The 18,332-nt window shown below is 54.1% G+C and overlaps 1 protein-coding gene across 1 annotated transcript; it reads left to right on the top strand.

The window, feature by feature from the left end:
* Nucleotides 1-5,514: 5,514 nt before the first annotated feature.
* On the top strand, nt 5,515-16,830 carry TRIM50 (tripartite motif containing 50). Its single transcript, XM_082712600.1, has 7 exons — nt 5,515-6,549; nt 7,147-7,558; nt 10,919-11,014; nt 12,688-12,918; nt 13,007-13,029; nt 14,267-14,391; nt 15,026-16,830. The coding sequence occupies exons 1-7, from the start codon at nt 6,344-6,346 to the stop codon at nt 15,613-15,615; spliced, it is 1,683 nt and encodes a 560-aa protein (XP_082568726.1). The 5' UTR covers nt 5,515-6,343; the 3' UTR covers nt 15,616-16,830.
* Nucleotides 16,831-18,332: the final 1,502 nt, after the last annotated feature.

Below are 18,332 nucleotides of genomic sequence, written 5' to 3'. Positions count from 1 at the left end.
TCCGCGCACATGATGGGGCACGTGACCAGACGTACGACAGGACGCTCGGTGATGGGGCACGTGACCCGGAAGCGCAGAGCTTGATGGGCATGTAGTGGGAAGGCGGGGAGCGTGAAAGAGCTTGTGAGAGGATCACGCAGGCCGTGATGGGGCACAGCACGGGGACGTGCTGTGTGAGATGGAGCATGTGGGGGGGGCGCAGTGAGCTGATGGCGCACACGATGAAGACTTCCGCTTGGGCGGTGTGTGTGTGTGTCGGGCACGTGGTGGGGAAGCGCAGCCTTGGCGGGGCACGTGATCGGGACGCAGCGAGCGTGTGGGGGGGCGCGAAGCATGATGGGAGACACTGCGGCGACGCGCGCAGCGTGATGCGCCTTGTGGCGGGGCGTGCTGGGCGCCTGGCTGGAGACGCTCGTTTTGTGAGGAGGTAGGTGGAGGGGACGGCCTGAGGCGCGATGGGGAGCAGGAAGGGTTGGCCTGGGGCAAGATGGGGTTCAGGTGGGGGGATGCAGGGAATGAGAAGGGGCGCGGGGCTGGGAGGCGTAGGGTGACAAGGCGCGTGACGGGGGCGGGAGAGCGTGAAGGGGCGCGCCACCGGGAAAGCTGCGCGAGGGGGAGCCCCTGGCCGGGACCTGTGGGGTGGCGCGGGACATGGGCCACCTGGGGCGCCTGGTGGGGGATGGGGGGGCACCGGGGACAGGGGCTTCCAGGGCTCCTGACGGGAGCACGCTGGGGAGGACAGGCTTCCAGAGACGGTCTGCTGCCGGAAGCCGTCAGCCCCACAGAAGAGGGTTCTTTCCCCCCTTTTCCGCTTTTCGTCTCTCCCTCTTTGTACCGGAGGCATCTAGGCGCAGACAGGTCTTTAAAGTCCAAAAGCCGGGGCGCCTGGGGGGGCTCAGGTCGTGATCCCGGGGTCCGCATCCTGCTGCTTGCCGGGCAGGAAGCCGGCTTCTGCCTCTCGCACTCGCCCTGCTTGTGTTCCCGCTCTCGCTGTGTCCCTCTCGGGCAAGTAAATGAGTACAATCCTAAATAAATAAATAACGTCGAAATGCCCAGTTCCTGAGAAGACAAGGTGACATCCCTCTCGTGTCCCGTCGTTTAAGTCCACAAAATCCGGACTTGTTCCCTGAGTGTTAGGGGATTGCGGGGTTCTTGTCTCACCCAGGGGAAGAAGGAATCTCGTGGATCCAAGAGGGTTGAAGTGAAGCGCAAGTGTGTTTTTTCCCGATTTAGCTTCTAAAAGACTCTACTTACTTAGAGTCTATTTATTTCTTTATTATTGTTTTTGTTTTTTAAAGGTTTTATTTATTTATTTGACAGAGATCACAAGCAGGCAGAGCAGCAGGCAGAGAGAGAGGAGGAAGCAGGCTCCCAGTGAGCAGAGAGCCCGATGCGGGGCTCGATCCCAGGACCCTGAGATCATGACCTGAGCCGAAAGGTAGACGCTTAACTGAGCCAGCCATGCGCCCCTGAAGTGAAAGTTTATTTATTTCTTTGTTTTTAGATTTTATTTATTTATCTGACGGAGAGATCACAAGTAGGCAGAGAGGGAGGCAGAGGGGGAAGGGGAAGCAGGTTCCCCGCAGAGCAGAGAGCCTGACGCGGGGCTCCTCGATCCCAGGACCCTGGGATCATGACCTGAGCCAAAGGCAGAGGCTTTAACCCACTGAGCCACCCAGGTGCCCCTGAGCGTGGACTCTTGATAACACCCTCAATGACTTAATTGTTTGAGGTTTGGTCGTTTTCTAGGGTTACCCTGTAGCTGCCGAAGAAAAATACTCCCTAACATTTAGGGCCGGGTGGTCTGTTTTCTTCTCTCTTGTTCACTCTGGCTCAGCGCTTCTGCCTGCCAGGAAGAGTTTGCCGGGGACCCCCTATGTCTCCCTGCCTACCTTAACCCTTTCCTTATTCATGGGGGTGCAAAGCAAGAATGGCCCCGCCCCCTCCAGCTTGTTCCCTGGGGTCCTTCTTCGCTGGCCTGCTCCAGGATTGAGAGGTCGCCTATCTCTCCTGCTCCAGTCTTGCCTTGACTACTGGGTTGTTTCTTCAGCTTAGATGTGTCCTAAAATGTTCCTCCTTAAATAAGCCTCCTTTATCCTACGTCTCAAAGGTGGCCCCGTTTCCTGCTCTTCACGGAAAACGCTTCACAAGAGTTGCTTTGAAGACTTTCTCAAGCATTGTATGTCCATCATTCATTTTTCTCTTTAACCCACTTCAGTACCGCTTGTCCCAACGCTATGTCACTAGCACTGCACCGAATGCCATCATGGGTAAGACGCCTCTTTATCCACAGATTGCTGGACTCTTGTCAGCGTTTGATGACCCTGATCTCTCCTTAAACGCTTTTTTTCTTTTCTGTATTAGTTTTCTGTCATCGTCACAATCAATTACCAGAAAGCTAGCTGTTTAGAGCGATAGGTATTTATGATCTTACCTATTTATCACCAGTTCTGTAGGTGAGAAATCTGACAAGAGTCTCACTGGACTCAAATCAAGACCTCAGCCTTAATAGGGGTTCTGCGGGAAGAACTTGAAGCCCATCCATGTTAATAAATCCAGATTTAGAGCTCTACACTTGAGGTCCCCACATCCTTGGCGGTTATCAGCCCGGGGTCACATTTAGCTCCTAGAGGCCGGTTCTCCTGCCCTTGCCCCTGGGCTCCCTACAGGTCAGTTAGCAGCAGCGTGCTGTCTCTTCTCATGCTCTGAATCCTCTTGACGACTCTTCATGCCTTCCTGACTCTCGCCCAGGAAAGGTCTCTGCTGTTTTTTTTAAAATTTAAAAAACATTTCTTTATTTTTAGAAAAAGATGGGGAGGTGCAGAGGGAGAGTGAGAATCCTCCGGCCACTCTCCACTGAGCACGGAACCCAGTGCAGGTCTCAGGACCCGGAGACTATGACCTGAGCTGAAATCAGAAGTTGGGCCCTTTACCAGCTGAGCCATCCAGTTCCCTGCTAGTAGGGAGTCATATGCACCTGCTTTCTGGTGACTGTATCTCTTACCTTACCAGCTGTATCTTTTCAATCACGCTCTTCTTCCTGATCTCTCTACACAGTAGCTACCTCCAGGCTCTGTTCTCGGAAGCTTGCCCTTCTTTGTTCTTAACCCCAGAGAGATCCTAGCCATTCCCACAAGTTTAAGTATGGGATGTACTTAAACAGGTAGAATATACCGGCCCAGCCTAGAGCCTCCCCCGAGCACCAGAGCACAGGGCTCCTGTGCCCAGTTGCCTTTTTCAGTGGTTCTTAAAGTGTAGTTGTCAGCACCAGGGTTGTCGGGAAACTTGTTACAAATGCAAATTCTTGAGCCCACCCCTGTGCTCCTGAATCAGGAAATCGGGCCAGAAGTCAGAAGCTTGTGTTTTCACAAGCACGCCAGGTGATTCTGCTTGCTGAGGTCTTCAGACCAGGGCTGAAGTCAGTTGCCCCACCTGGATGTCCTCAGGTGTCTGACTCTAGATTTTCCAACCCACTGTTTCACCTTGATCAAAATTTTATGTATCAGGCTTCACTATCTACCCACCCAGGTGCTAAAGCTACTGTGTATCTATGCAGTGGCCAGAGTGCTGGTTTAAAAATACACGCCTGGGTGGCTCAGTGGGTTAGGCCGCTGCCTTCGGCTCAGGTCATGATCTCAGGGTCCTGGGATTGAGTCTCATATCGGGCTCTCTGCTCACTGGGGAGCCTGCTTCCTCCTCTCTCTCTCTGCCTGCCTCTCTGCCTACTTGTGATCTCTCTCTGTCAAATAAATAAATAAAAATCTTTAAAATAAAAAAAATAAAATAAAATAAAAATACACGTCAGATGATATTTCCTTGCTTTAAAGTCCTCCAGTGGCTCCCACTGCCCTTGATATTTATGATTACTATTATTATTATTATTATTTTAATTTAAGTAGGCTTCACGCTGGGCCTCAACGCAGGGCTCAAATTCATGACCCTGAGATCAAGGCCTGAGCTGAGATGGAGAGTCAGTTAACTGACTGAGCTGCCCAGGTGCCCCTGCCCTTGAAATTAAATTGAAACCTTCGCCCTCCTCTATGGGGCCGTCTTTGGCCACCCCACTGACCCCCTCTCCTGGCATTCCCTCTCACTGTGGTCCCGCTCCTCAGGTCTCCTCTCTAGGGGAGCTTATACATACTGAACTCTTTCTAGCCTTGGAGGCTTTACATTTACTGCCCCTTGCCTGGTCTGCCCTCTTGTCGTCTTCTCAGTAGCTGGCATCTTTGAATCCTTCAGGCCTCAGCTCAGCCCTCCATCCTCAAAGACACTGCCCTGCCCCTTTCTAAGTGTCTCTCAACCCGTCACCTCCTACCCTTTTTGTTCACTGCACCGTTTACTTCGGCCTAGCATCTGATACTGTGATGTTGTCTTATTTGTGATCCTGTTCCACTCTTACTACCGTAATATTACAGATTCTGAAAGGACAGAAACCTCTTTGGTCTTGTTCTCTGACGTCTCCCTAGTGCTCAGGTTGGTGCTTGGTACATAATAGGTGCTCAATAAATATCTTTTAAATTAATAAATTAGCTTTCTGCATGCCTGTGCCGGACCTTGGACTTGCTTGTCATGGACTAGAGATTGCGTCCGCGGGCAGACAGGAATGCTTAGGCCTATGGCGGTTGTTCCTGCAGGTCTAGAGCTCTTCTTCCTTCCTTCCTTTTTATTCATCCAAACTGGTTTTTTTTATATTTTATATTTTATTCATTTAAGAGAGAAAAAGAGACCTTGTGTGCACATGATATGGGCAGAGGGGCATATGTAAAGGAATAAGTAGGCCCCCACTCCTGGGTGCGACATGGGGCTCAATCCCAAGTCCCTGTGATCATGACCTGAGCTGAAGATGCTTAAAGACAATTGAGCCACCCATGTACTCCTCTTTCTTTCTTTTTTTTTTTTTTTTAAAGATTTTATTCATTCATCTGGCAGAGATCACAAGTAGGGATAGAAGCAGGCAGATGGGGGAAGCAGGCTCCCTGCTGAGCAGAGAGCCAGATGCAGGGCTCAATCCCAAGACCCCGAGACCACGACCCGAGCCAAAGGCAGAGGCTCCAACTACTGAGCCACCCAGGCGCCCCACTTTCTTTTTAAAGATTGATTTATTGAAATGTTTGGGTGGCTGTCGGTTAAGTGTCTTCCTTCATCAGGTCATGATCCCAGGGTCCAGAGACTGTGTCCTGCACTGGGCTCCTTGCTCAGCGGGGAGCCTGCTTCTCCCCCTGTCTGCCAGTCCCCTTGCTTGTGCACACTTTCTCTGACAAATAAAATCTTAAAAAAAAATACAAGATTGATTTATTTTTAGAGAGAATGCATACAAGTGTGGGGAGGGGCAGAGGGGGAGAAGCCCCAGGCAGACTCCCTGCTGAATGTGAGCCCAACACACATACGCTTGATCCCAGGACCCGTGAGATCTTGATGTAACTAAAAACTAAGAGAGGCTTAACCGAATGAGCCACGTAGGCACCCTTATGGCTCTTGTTTCTTTTTCTTTTTTTTTTTCTTAAGATTTTATTTATTTACTTGTTTGTTTATTTGTCAGAGAGAGAGAATATTCAGGCAGGGGGAACAGCAGGCAGAGGGAGAAGCTGGTTCTCTGCTCGTAAAGGAGTCCTATGTGGGACTTGATCCCAGGACTCTGGGATCATGACCTTAGCCAAAGGCAGGGGCTTTAATTGAGTGAACCACTGAGGCATCCCAGAGCTCTTGTTTCTTAATGCTCTGAGAGACTCATTCCCACCTTTTTCCCCAATCAGTAATTTTTACCACAGTCCCACGCTTTGCATAGTATTTTAAGGCTATAATATTTACTGATTTTTTTTTTAAAGAAATGTCATCAAATTTCTAAATCTTTGAAAGATTTTATACAAAAAGTTGGTAATTCAGTAATATTGAGCAAGGAATTGAGTAAAGGAAGCACATACTGGGTAATTCTGTTTATTTGAAATTCAAAACGAGGCTATGCTAATCTGTGAGGATAAGAATCAGGTTAGTAGCTATCCTGGGTTCTGACTGGGGAGCACATAAAGTGCCTTGTGGGTGCTGGAAGCATTTGTATGTTGATGTTGAGGGTGAGTATACATTGTAATGTGTACATCAAGCATGTGGTTAAGATTTACGCCCTTTATAGAGCTTCTGTCTCAAAAAAGTATATAAAAATACCCTCAAAAATAGATTCAGAAAGAATCGTGCCAAAGCATGGGTCCACTCCTGTTTGGGGTCTGTAAGGTATGGCTGGGGGCCCACTCAGTCTCCCCCCTTCCTCAAACCGTGGCCAAGGTGAGCACCTACATGTTGGAATTATCAGTGTTGCTGGCCAAAAGGAGGCTGCTTCCCAAGTCCCGTGATGTGGCCCGGCGTCCACCTGATTCTGAGTGACCTTGAGGACGCAGGGGTGTTGCTGGGAAAGAGGGGGAGGAAAGGAGCAGAGACTCAGGGTGGAGCAGGTGTTCAGCTCCAGTTCCTACAACTCTTAGTGCCTCTGCCCCATCCGCACCAGAAGAAACAAACCGGGCAGATCTGGGGGACTTCTCCACGGATTCTGAGAAGCAGGTAGTGCCTTGTGGGGGTCTCCCTAGGTCTGCCGCCGGCTTCTGCCTTGACGCTTCTCTACCCTCAGTGCCAGTCAGCTTTCGCGGGGTCTCGGGTTCTCCAGAACAGCGTGACTAAGACCGCAGTCTCTGCTTTAGAATGACCTGGGGCGTGTTTGCTATAAATGCAGATTTCAGGGGCTCCCTGGAAGTATGTGAAGGGGCGACTCAGGAGTCTCTTTTAACTGCGCTTCCAACAGCTGCTCTCCAGTTTGAGAACTGATCTAGAATGTGGGAAGGAGCTTGGCTTGTTTTTGCTGTCCATTTCTGGGTCTGTGTAGCTGGAGGGCATGTTGTTGGTGTCACTCCAGATGACCTTGAAGACAGCCCTTTTTGTGTTTACTTCCAAATCTGGGTGAAAAATGTAGAATCCTGTATTTCCAAGTGAGTTTCCCCTAATTAAGCTCTTTGCTTTAGAGACAGAAAACAGACCCAGTCATAGGGGTTTGGAATCCAGGACTGGAGCGCCTGTGGCAGTCGAATTTCCAGTGGAACTTGCCCGGAGATGGGGCCCCAGGGGGTGGAGGGAGCAGGCTGAGAAAACTGCCCTCTCTTCTAGCCGGGTACGGTGGATGGCGGGACAGGTGAGTGTGCCCGAGCTGGAGGACCGCCTTCAGTGCCCCATCTGCCTGGAGGTCTTCAAGGAGCCCATGATGCTGCAGTGTGGCCACTCCTACTGCAAGGACTGCCTGGTGTCCCTGTCCCGCCACCTGGACTCAGAGCTCCGCTGCCCGGTGTGCCGACAGGAGGTGGATAGCAGCAGCCCCCCGCCCAACGTGTCCCTGGCTCGGGTGATTGAAGCCTTACAGTTCCCTGGGGACCCAGAGCCCAGGGTCTGTGAACACCACCGGAACCCGCTCAGCCTCTTCTGTGAGAGGGACCAGGAGCTCATCTGTGGCCTCTGTGGCCTGCTGGGCTCCCACCAGCATCACCGTGTCACACCTGTCTCCACAGTCTACAGCCGCATGAAGGTGGGTGGTGAGGCTGCTGGGAGCGGGGCAGGGCGGCAGGTGCTGGCGGTCCAGGGACACACTGAGTCCAGCTCCTGCCCTCTCTGGAACCATTGCCTGGCACAGAAAGGTCCCGGGCCAAGATGCCAGTTCCCTCCAGCCCTCTGCTGGAGCAGAACTCATAGAGCATCCATCCTCCATCGTGTTCAGAGCAGCTGCTCCAGCCTCCAGGTGCTGGGGACTCCTGGCCTGCATGAGAGTCCCCTGTCAAGTGCTAGCCCCTTCCCTTGCTCGGTTTTTCCTGGTAGATCTCATGCATATTTTGAGTGCTCCCCAGAAGACACATGAGGACAAGTGCTTTGTTTTGTTTCCTCAGGTTTTTTCTTTTTCTTTCTTCCTTTTTTTTTTTTTTAAGATTTTAAAAAATTTATTTGACAGAGATCCCAAGTAGGCAGAGAGGCAGGCAGAGAGAGAGAGAGAGGAGGAAGGAGGCTCCCCACTGAGCGGAGAGCCTGATGCGGGGCTCGATCCCAGGACCCTGGGACCATGGCGGAGCTGAAGGCAGAGGCTTTAACCCACTGAGCCACTCAGGCGCCCCTTTTTTCTTTTTTTAAAAAAAGATTTTATTTATTTATTTGACAGAGACACAGCGAGAGGGGAAGCACAAGCAGGAGGAGTGGGAGAGGGAGAAGCAGGCTTCCTGCCGAGCAGGGAGCCCAGTATGGGGCTTGAACCCAGGACCCTGGGGTCATGATCTGAGCGGAAGGCAGCTGCCTAACTGACTGAGCCACTCAGGCGCCCCTCCTCAGGTATTTTCATGTCTAGCACCATGCCTAGCAGGTAGCAAAATCTTAAAGCATATTTGAAGATAGAGTGGATCCTGTCCTTGTGGACTTTCGCCTCAGATCTAGCAGGTCATCATTTAAGATGAATGATGATGATGATACCGTCTTAGGTAAATACGTTGATTTAAGATTTATGAAGGGGGTGGAGGTATCATTGTATGTTACAAATGAGGAAAGCGGCTCGGAGAAGGTAAGGTCCTACAGCTTGTCAGTGGCAGAGTGTGGACTCAAACGGTGGCTAGTTTTCTTTCCGTTGCCAGCAGATCAAAGGAGGGCAGGAAGGAGTCTTGGAAGTGAGCTGCTGGAGGGCATCTGCGCGGTGGGAGGGCGGGAGAGTAAAGGTCGGGAATGACAGCATACAGGCGATGGGGCAGAAGAACGAAAGAGCCTGGAGATCTGAAGGCAGAGTTCCAGGGGTTCCTGGCTGAGCGCCCGGGGGAGCCTTTGTTTGCTTCTCCAGTCCTGGAAGACAAGTATGAAACACGCACAGGCCAGTGCAGCCATCCAGCAGCCCCTGTTGCCCATAGAGGTTTACGTGGCATCTAACGTGTGCTCAGTGTTGTGCTAGAGCCCGTGGTATGATGGTGGGCAAGAGGTTTGGCCCACCCTGGGGGAGCTCACAGCCTGGGGAGCTCCATGGGGAGCCTACTTCCTCCTCTCTCTCAGCCTGCCTCTCTGCCTACTTGTGATCTATCAAATAAATAAATAAAATCTTAAAAAGATTCAGGTAAGGAGAGCACCCCAAAAGGGGCAGAAAGAATCAACAGAGAGTAGGAACATGGCTGACTCTAGCTTCCTGGAAATCAGAGCAGAGCATTTAATGAGAACAAGATCACTTGTGTGAAATGCCTGCTGAGGACTGGAAAGAGTCTGTTAGATTTAGCAGGAATGATTGCTTATCTTGGCAAGAGTAGTTTTAGAGGAGTGTGAGAGGTGGAAGCCAAATTGCAGTGCAGTGACCCCGAGCCCGTGTCTTACTAGCCCCGGGAGGAGCGAAACACACAGGAGCTTCATCATTTCTGGCCTGGAGCCTGGGGCTGCTTGGGTCCTGGTTTTAGATGTGGGTGTTTGTGATCTTGTGATGCAACAAAAGTGTGTTCTGTACTGGATTCCTTTCCTACGTTCCTGTTTTCCTCCTGTTGACTGAGATCTTGAGGTGGTTTATTTGTATGATTCTGTTTCTTCTCCTGGTGACCCAGTTTGATGGGCAAAGACAAAAAGAACTAATCTCATCTCTCTGTGCCTCAGGAGAATTACCACTGGAATTCTGTCCCCGGGCTGCTGTGAGATCTGATGCCTCATTATCCAGAGCAAGACCCTGGGTCCATTTACCCTACACTGGCGTTCTTCTTCTTTTTTAAAGATTTTATTTATGTATTTGACAGAGAGCAGGAGCCCACAAGCAGGGGGAGCGGCAGAGGGAGAGGAGGAAGCAGGCTCCTCACTGAGCAGGGAGCCCGATGTGGGGCTCGATCCCAGGACCCTGAGATCATGACCTGAGCCGAAGGCAGAGACTCAACCCACTGAGCCTCTCAGGTGTCCCCTGGCTTTATTCTTTATTCAGGTCTTTTCCTGAAAGGATTTTGTAGCTGGTTTGTCCGTCCATCCCTCCCTCCCCCTTCCTCCCTCTCTCCCTCCCCCTTCCTCCCTCTCTCCCTCCCCCTTCCTCCCTCTCTCCCTCCCCCCTCTCTCTTTCTTTCTTTCTATTTATTTTTAAAAAATGTCTGCACCCAGTGTGGGGCTTGGACTCACAACCAAGAGATCAAGAGTCACATGTTCTTCCAACTCAGCCAGCCAGGTGCCCCTCTTGCTGCTGATTTCTGCTTGGAACTATCTAAGCCAGAGACCGTGTACGTTCCATGGGCACAGACCAGCAGGGTTCCCTTTAAGTAGTGCAGCTGAATGGGGGTCTGGGTGGTCCTGGTCGAACCCTTAAGACTCTTAGATTTGACGCCAGGGAAGCCCAGGAGAAGTGAGTTTACTTCAGCCGGGGGAGGCCCCAAATCCAGGCGGGGCCCAAGTCTTCCAAGGAAGAGTTCAGGTCATTATAGGGCGTGGGGAATCCCCAGGTACAAGCTGGGCAACCATATGCATGACTTGCCTCCCTTGGGGCCAACTTTTGGTGTTATCTTGATCACATGCCTATTGACTGTTGATCTCCGGGGGACCAGGAGTTGGGTTGCTGGCCAGCATAGCATTCAGGGAGCGTCGGCTTCAGGCGGGTCATCGCCCCTTTTGGATGCTGTGTGGTGCCTTCTAGGTGGACGGTGTTGAGCAGCCATCGCCGTGTCCTGAGGAGGGATGATCTGGAGATCCTTTTCTGTCTGGGTAATCCCTGCCCTCAGTGTAGAACATTCTTGAATAATCCTAACTTGTTTTGGAGTCAAGAGTGCTCGGGTTGCTCTTTCCCTGGTTCCACTGGGAGTGCCTACGGCCACTGGGATGCTCCCTGGAAGGGTGAAGCCGGGGCTCGCCCCAAAGAGCTGAGAAGCTGAAGGGGGGCGCTGCTCACCAGGCCACGGTGTGTCGCCTGCAGGAGGAGCTGGCGGCTCTCATCTCCGACCTGAAGCAGGAGCAGAAGAAGGTGGACGAGCATATTGCCAAGCTGGGCAACAACCGGACCCGCATTGTCGTGAGTGCCTTTCCCCGCACCCTTCCCGGGGGGCTGGCCGCCTTCCCTCTCCTGCGGAGCTCAGTTCTCTTCGATCTTCCCAGAAGTCCATGCTTTCCTGCAAAGCCGGGGTTCAGAGCCTTCCAGGGCAGAGTGGGGAAAAGGGCAAGTGCCCTCAGGGGAATGAGCTCAGTTGTTAGGACTCTGTCCAAGTTGGCCGTGTCCCTCGTGTCCTTGGGAATGAGATAACAAGAACCTACGTCCTAGAGGTAAACAGCTCGAAGTGTGGGCATGACTCTCGTGCCCTCAGTGTCTGTCTGACCTTGATGGTGTGTGTGGTGCCTGCCCAGTACCTCGGAGCAGAGGTGTGGAGTGGCTTGGTGGTTTTCTGCTTTTCCCGGGTGACAGGCACACTGGGGCTGGGAAGTGTTCTGAAGAAGATTCACAGCGCTATGCTCTCAGTTTTGAAAGAGAAAAGGCACTTTACTGGGAGTATAAAAATCTAGTAGAAACAGAAAGAAAAGGGAAATTGCACATTGATGAGGGCATAGTCATCGTAAAGGAGAATCAGACAGCGTTACACCTGGGCGCTTAAATCATCCAGCCTCATTTGCTGGGGAGGCCCATGGAGATAGCCAGGCTGGAGTCCTGGTAGAGCAGCCTGGGCCGAGCATCCTGCCGCGGGCGGGTGAGACTTCCAGCTGACCATACCCGTAAGGGCTGTATTTACGTGTCATCCTTGCGCAGGGGCCATGCTAATCTTCTCTGTATCGTTCCAATTTTAGTATATGTGCTGCCGAAGCGAGCTCGTAAGGGCTGTATTTATAGGGCAACTGAAGTTAAACGTTTGTTCACCAACGTGCGGTTTGGAGCGAGCTGCATTCCTGTGTGCACATGTCTCTGCGCGCTGGGTGCGCTTGCCGCTTCTCCCAGATTCCGTCCAGGGCGCCAGCCCAGCCTGGTGCTGGCGGGGACGTAGGCAGGATTTACAGCTCTTGTGTCCAGACCAGAAGGGCCACTTCTGACCCGACAGCCAGCTAATGTCCACTAATCAGGCTCCCAAGGTCACTTGTGCAGCACGAGTCTCACAAACAACATTCTTCTTCCCGCCTGGGCGTAAGCGCAGATTGGCGGGTGGTGGCCAGCTATGCAGGACACATTCCAGAAAGTTCCATCCACACAGTCCAGGGGCGTGTGGAGCCCCAGCTCTTCTGGCAGTTGTGAAACAGGAGCAGAAGGCCATTGTCCCCTAAGTCTTCTTGGTTAACCACCCCACCTCAGAGGTGGCCCAGTGGAGGCTGGACTCAGGGTCTCACACGGAATCCGGCTGTCTAAAGTCTGCTGTCCCAGAGCCTCACAGACTTTTCTCAGTTGTGGATCCTGTACTGAAGCTGAACTGCTTTGCACGTGCAGTAGTTAGGGTAGATGTGAGCAGAGCCAGTATGTTTGAAAGGGGAGCCCACACCAGTCCTCCCCCACTCCCCGCCTCTGTTGCCCTCCCCCGGCCACACATGGGAGGCCCAGGCACAGTGCGAACGCAGGGCAGGAGTGAGCCCTGCGGCTCCACTCCGAGAAGCAGCTGCAGCTGGAGGCCCAGGAAGGCCTCAGCTGCCCTGGCCTAGGGACGCCGATGCCAGCCATAGCCGGCAGTTCTGGCGGAGGCTCCAGCTTTGACCAGCTCCTCTTTGTCGCAGAATGAATCGGACATCTTCAGCTGGGTGATTCGTCGCGAGTTCCAGGAGCTGCACCACCTGGTGGATGAGGAGAAGGCCCGCTGCCTGGAGGGGTTGGAAGGTCATACCCGCGGCCTCGTGGCCTCCCTGGACATGCAGCTAGAGCAGGCCCAGGGCACTCAGAAGCGGCTGGTCCAGGCCGAGCGCGTCCTGGAGCAGTTCAGTAACGAGAGTCACCACGAGTTCATCCGGGTGAGTGGACAAGGGAGTGTCTCCCATGCCGAGGCCTGCAGTTCCAAGAGCTTCCCCCATGCCCTAACCCTTCTGTCTTGTCTTCCAGAAGTATCATTCCGTGGCCTCCAGGTAATAACCTCGGAGGGAGCTCTAGGCTTGGATCTGGTGGCTCCTCTCCACGTACCGGTGCCTTGGCAGCAACTGCCCGCATATGGCTCTGTCCTGAGCACAGGGAACCCTGCCTTTAAGGCTCTCAAAGACCGATGGGCGGCAGATGACGAACTGTGGTTACATCACTGTGGGTACCTAAAACCAGAGAAGTCCACACAAGCTACAGAAATAACAGGACAAGGTGACCGGGGTTGCAGGTGGGGGGAAATGGCAGAGCTGACACACAGGTGGACAGGCTTGGGGCAGAGGACAGGTGCTGACCAGGCAAGCAGAGTGGGGAGGGGTCATGGGAAAAGGTGAAGTAGGGTGTGGGGTTGGGATAAAATGTGTGCCGCAGGGCAGAACGGGCAAGGAATGGGAGACGTCAGAGCCGGAAGGAGGGGCCGCAAATCCTGAACCATGGCTCCTGGGAAGGGGTTGAACCCATGTTCTAGTCCCAGGAAATGCATAACCACGCAGTTCTTGGCCTTCTTCGGGCCCTGATTGTGAGAGTGTCTGTGGTTTTTCTATCTTTTTTTCTTTTTTAAAGATTTTATTTATTCATTTGACAGAGATCACAAGTAGGCAGAGAGGCAGGCAGAGAGAGAGAGGAGGAAGCAGGCTCCTTGCCAAGCAGAGAGCCTGACATGGGGCTCGATCCCAGGACTTTGGGATCATGACCTGAGCTTAAGGCAGAGGCCTTAACCCACTGAGCCACCCAGGTGCCGTCTCCGTGGTTCTTCAAATGTCCTTCAGTCTTAAGGACAGGTGGGTTAGGAACATTGGACAGTGAAGCTGATTGGGAGCAGGTGTGCACTCCAGCTGTGGCTAGGGACCAGGGTTAGGGTTGCCCAGTTTAGGGAAGGTAGGGAAGTAGTCCTCAAACGTTACTGTGCATCACGACCACCTGGAGGGCTCATTACATCCGATCATGGGGCTCCAGGCGTCGCTTTCTGATTCAGCAGCTCTGGGATGCGACCTGAGAAGTTTGCATTTCTAGCGAGCCCCCAGGTGACACTCCTGGTCTTGGGCCCGCTTGCCCTGATGTGGTGTTTCCCCTTCCAGGAAGGGAGCAGGCGCTCAGGGTGGGGGGAGGGGAGGAAGTGACCGGCATCTCGAGTGCACTGTCTGCTGAGCTGCGTTGTTGGACTTGGGTAAGGGTGAAGGGGTGGGGTTGGCGTGCAGCTCCTCCATCATGGTGAACTGTCCCCCTCAGCGCAGAGCTCCAGCAGGCCCGGCCTCTGGAGGGCACCTTCAGCCCCATCTCCTTTAAGCCAGGCCTCCACCAGGCTGACATCAAGCTGACCGTGTGGAAGAGGCTCTTCCGAAAGGTTCTGCCAGGTGAGGCTCCGTCCCTCTCTCTGCTGAGGACTGCCCTGCAGGGGGCGCGCGGAAGCCGGGAAGGGTATTTGCGTGGGTTAGTGGTGAGAGCTTGGCTTTGGGGTTCCACCAGAAATGCTGGGTTCAAGCTCAGCTCCAGCTCTTACTGGCTAAAGACAAGTTGTGTAATTATTTAAAAAAAAATAAAGATTTTATTAAAGGGCAAGCCCTCAAGTTGGGGGAGGGGTAGAGGGAGAAAGAGAGAATCCCAAGCAGACGGACGCCCTGCTGAGCGTGGAGCCGGACACAGGGCTTGATCTCAGACCCTGAGACCATGAGCTGAGCCGAAATCAGGAGTGGGACACTTCATGGGCTGAGCCACTCAGGCGCCCCTGGTGCAGCCCTTTTCCTCAGCCAGAGCGCCTCCTTCACGGCAGTCCCTTCCTTCCACCCTTCCGGAATTGTTCTTGTGCTCAGCAGACATGCTTAGGGTTGCGTGTTCTGTGCCTGGAGCCTTCCTCGAAGTGCGCTCAGACACAGGGAGGGGCCGTTGCGGTTCCTCCCCTGCGGAGCTCGGGGCCTCCAGTCAGACTTCTTTGTGGCGGCATATGCCGCCTTCTGTGTAGCTTGAGAACGCTTCTTTGATCTTTCTCAGCCCCGGAGTCCCTCAAGCTAGACCCTGCCACCGCCCACCCCCTCCTGGAACTCTCCAAGGGCAACACGGTGGTGCAGTGCGGCCTCCTGGCCCAGCGGCGGGCCAGCCAGCCGGAGCGCTTTGACTACAGTACGTGCGTCCTGGCCAGCCGGGGCTTCTCCTGGGGCCGCCACTACTGGGAGGTCGTGGTGGGCAACAAGAGCGACTGGCGCCTGGGGGTCATCAAGGGCACGGCCAGTCGCAAGGGCAAGCTGAGCAAGTCCCCGGAGAACGGCGTGTGGCTCATCGGCCTGAAGGAGGGCCGCGTGTATGAGGCCTTCAGCTGCCCCCGGGTGCCCCTGCCTGTGGCCGGCCACCCGCACCGCATCGGCGTCTACTTGCACTACGAACGCGGAGAGCTCACGTTCTTCGATGCTGACCGCCCCGACGACCTGCGGCTGCTCTACACGTTCCAGGCTGACTTCCAGGGCAAGCTCTACCCCATCCTGGACACGTGCTGGCACGAAAGGGGCAGCAACACCCTCCCGATGGTGCTGTCCCCGCCCAGCGGGCCTGCCCACCTCAGCCCCCTGCAGCCCACCAAGCTGTAGAGCTGCTGCTGGGTCTGCTGGGTTCAGCCGGCCGTGACGGCATTCTTTACTGTTTGGAAAAGTCTTCCTGCCTGTTGTTCCTAGAAACATCTCATGATAAGAAGAAAAGGACCCCCATTCCTTCCCTGTCAGCCAGAGGCATATTTATTAACCTTTTTGCCAGATTATTCACCTGCTTACTAACCAACAGAACCAGGCCGTGGTGTCTGTGGGTTAAGATCGGCTTCTCTCCATCCCTCCGAACCATGCCTTCTGCCCAGTACTCGTTCAACAGAAGGTGGAAACCTTCGCACATCTCATTTCTCTTTGTCATCATGAACTTACGGATATCGTGACCTTATCTTTCTCTTTGCAAATCTTTGCAAATACTAAGTGCTCTGCGTACATACTGGCTTATGCTCAGGTCTTTAAAAGCAGCTCCAGCCTGTGGTCAGCCAGAAGTCCCCTCTACCGTGGGCCGGCTGGTCTGTGGTTGGTCGCATCAGTCCCCCCGTGACTGCACATCTCCCTCTCCCCTCTCCATTAGTTGAGAGGGAAATAACACTTCAGGGCAGAAGCAAGTAGGGTCCCGGGGGGGTGTGGCCTATCCCCGAAAGCTGCTGGGCACATGGGAGTCGGCCCAGAGCCCCCATCTGTTCATGGCCGCAGCTGATGGTGTCCACTCCAGACCAAAGCTGGGACAGCTGAGTTCTCGCCCAAGAATCTGGAAGTTGGAAGAGTCCTCCAACTCCGCTGGGCTGAGTCATCTGAGACCTGGTGCTTTAGAGGAGTTCCTCAGTCTTGTGCCACTGAGCTCTGTGGAGCTGCCTGGGCGACTTCCCTGGGGAACCGCTCTGTCCTAGGGCCCTGGCGCTTACTCCCCTGGGCCACACAGGCAGAGGCCTGACCTGCAGCCTGAGTGATCCTCTGGGAACCTGGAGGATGGGAGGCACTGACTTCATCCCACGGGGGGCCATCAGGAGCGGTCGCCTCCCAGGCTCTGATAAGTGTGAAACTTCCTGTGCCGCCTCTCTCCGAGTAGAGCTGTAGATCGATCGTAAAACCGCTTAACTGCGTCTGGAACAGGCTTCTCAGCCGTGGGAAGTCCCCACGCCCTGTCGTAGTCCTCCTGTTGTGGGCACCAGGGACTACGTGGAGCTGGCACATTTGGCAAATCTGCCTATGGAAGTAAGAAGCTGTCTGAATTAAAAGGTGCTTGTATCTTTACTGGCTGAATCTGTTGGGCCTTGGTCTTGGTGGTTGCTGTTCGACACCTTGGGTGGTGGTGGTTGACACCTTTGCGGACCTGGTTTTCGGCTGCGCAGCTCTTCAGTTCCATGACCTGGCTGAAGGTCACGGCCCTGTATATCCACTCTCCCTCCGTGCTCCCTTCTCCACCCAGTTCTGGGTCCTGGGAGACTGGCCCCAAAGCCATGGGAAACCCTCTGGCTTCCTGCTGGCTTCAGGGGAGGGGAGGGACTGGCAGGAGATCCAAGGGCAGGAAAGGGAGTTCAAGTGCTTGTTTTTCAGGTTTCCTGCCTGCTGGGCCGTGGGCTGGCAGCTTTCCTCACCTAAGGGTCCTTTAGCAGGTGGCTCCTTCCTCTGTCGCTCTTCCTGTTCCTGCAGGCCTGGCAGTGAGCAGTGCTGTCTGTCCACGGCCCTGAGTACAGCGTCACCTCTAGTTTCCTTGAACTCCGACCATCCCTCTGTAAAGACTCCCTAAGTTCACCTCAGCCACATTGTGCGCTCGCCTCTGCCCCCGCCGGATGCCAGCAGACACCGTGGTGTACCTGTGCGCTCACTCAGTAACTCCCGCCATGCGTTTCGCTGCCCAGACGTCCGTGCTTGTGCTTGGAACCAAGAGGTCCATTCAGTATGGAGAAGGCAGACGAGAGAGCAGTCCCTTCGTTCTGAGGACTGGCATGTGAGCTGAGAGAAGCGGACATCGAGCAGAGGAGAAGAGCTTTGGGGCGTCCAGCCCAGGGAGGGATGCTGCAGCCGGAGCCGGGCCGGGGAGGGCCGTGGGTGCTGCTCTAGAGCATATGACCTATTCTGTAGTCCTGACGTCATGGGAGCGCGAGAGCCTGCTCGGGGAGAAAACGAGGCGGCAGGAAGGAGGCCGGAGATGGGACAGCAGAGCCGAAGCAGCTTAGAGCAGGGCTGCCAACGGAACGTAGAGGTGATGGGAGAACCGGGAGGGTGTGCCGGCGGCGGGGGTGGCGGAGGCCGGAGCTCCGCAGCAGAGGAGCTGTGCCCTGCGGTGCCGCGACGCCCCGGCCTCAGCAGGCGAGGTTGAGGAGTATTTGGAGCTTCTTGGTGGCTTTGGAGGAAGTGGTGTCTGTGGACTCGTGTGGGAGACAGACTGCAGGGAGTTACGTAGCACATGAAGAAGAAGGGAAGGCGGTCACTGCTGATTTTTGTTTAAAGCCGCTGGATGGGGAAGGGGAGGAAACAAGAGTCAGTAGTTTGAGAGAAGGGGGGATTAAGAGAAGGCATATGTAGGGTAGAGGAGGCTAAAACGGTTGTCCTGCAGAAATACACAGGAGCCACGTATGCAGGTTGAAGTTTTCTTAGTGGTCACGTATTAGACATTAAAAGGCACAGGTCACCTAGCGTCCACATCTTGGCTTCTAAGAGCCATTCACCGATGGAGAGGAACCAGGGCTTCTTGGGTAAGTGGCTGGTTCTAGGATTGGGGCAGGAAACAGGCTGAGCAGGGAGCTGCTGGCAGTGCCCGG

Source organism: Mustela nivalis (assembly GCF_964662115.1).
Source record: "Mustela nivalis genome assembly, chromosome: 19".
In the NCBI taxonomy this organism is placed as follows: domain Eukaryota; kingdom Metazoa; phylum Chordata; class Mammalia; order Carnivora; family Mustelidae; genus Mustela; species Mustela nivalis.
This window is presented reverse-complemented; position numbering and strand designations above follow the sequence as displayed.

What these genes read in the sequence shown, in the direction of transcription:
- TRIM50 (XM_082712600.1), top strand. Translation starts at nt 6,344, where the DNA reads ATGTGGCCCGGCGTCCACCTGATTCTGAGTGACCTTGAGGACGCAGGG. An exon ending in ACAACCGGACCCGCATTGTC is followed by an intron (nt 11,015 to 12,687) that starts GTGAGTGCCTTT and finishes TCTTTGTCGCAG; the next exon opens with AATGAATCGGACATCTTCAG. An exon ending in TATCATTCCGTGGCCTCCAG is followed by an intron (nt 13,030 to 14,266) that starts GTAATAACCTCG and finishes TGTCCCCCTCAG; the next exon opens with CGCAGAGCTCCAGCAGGCCC.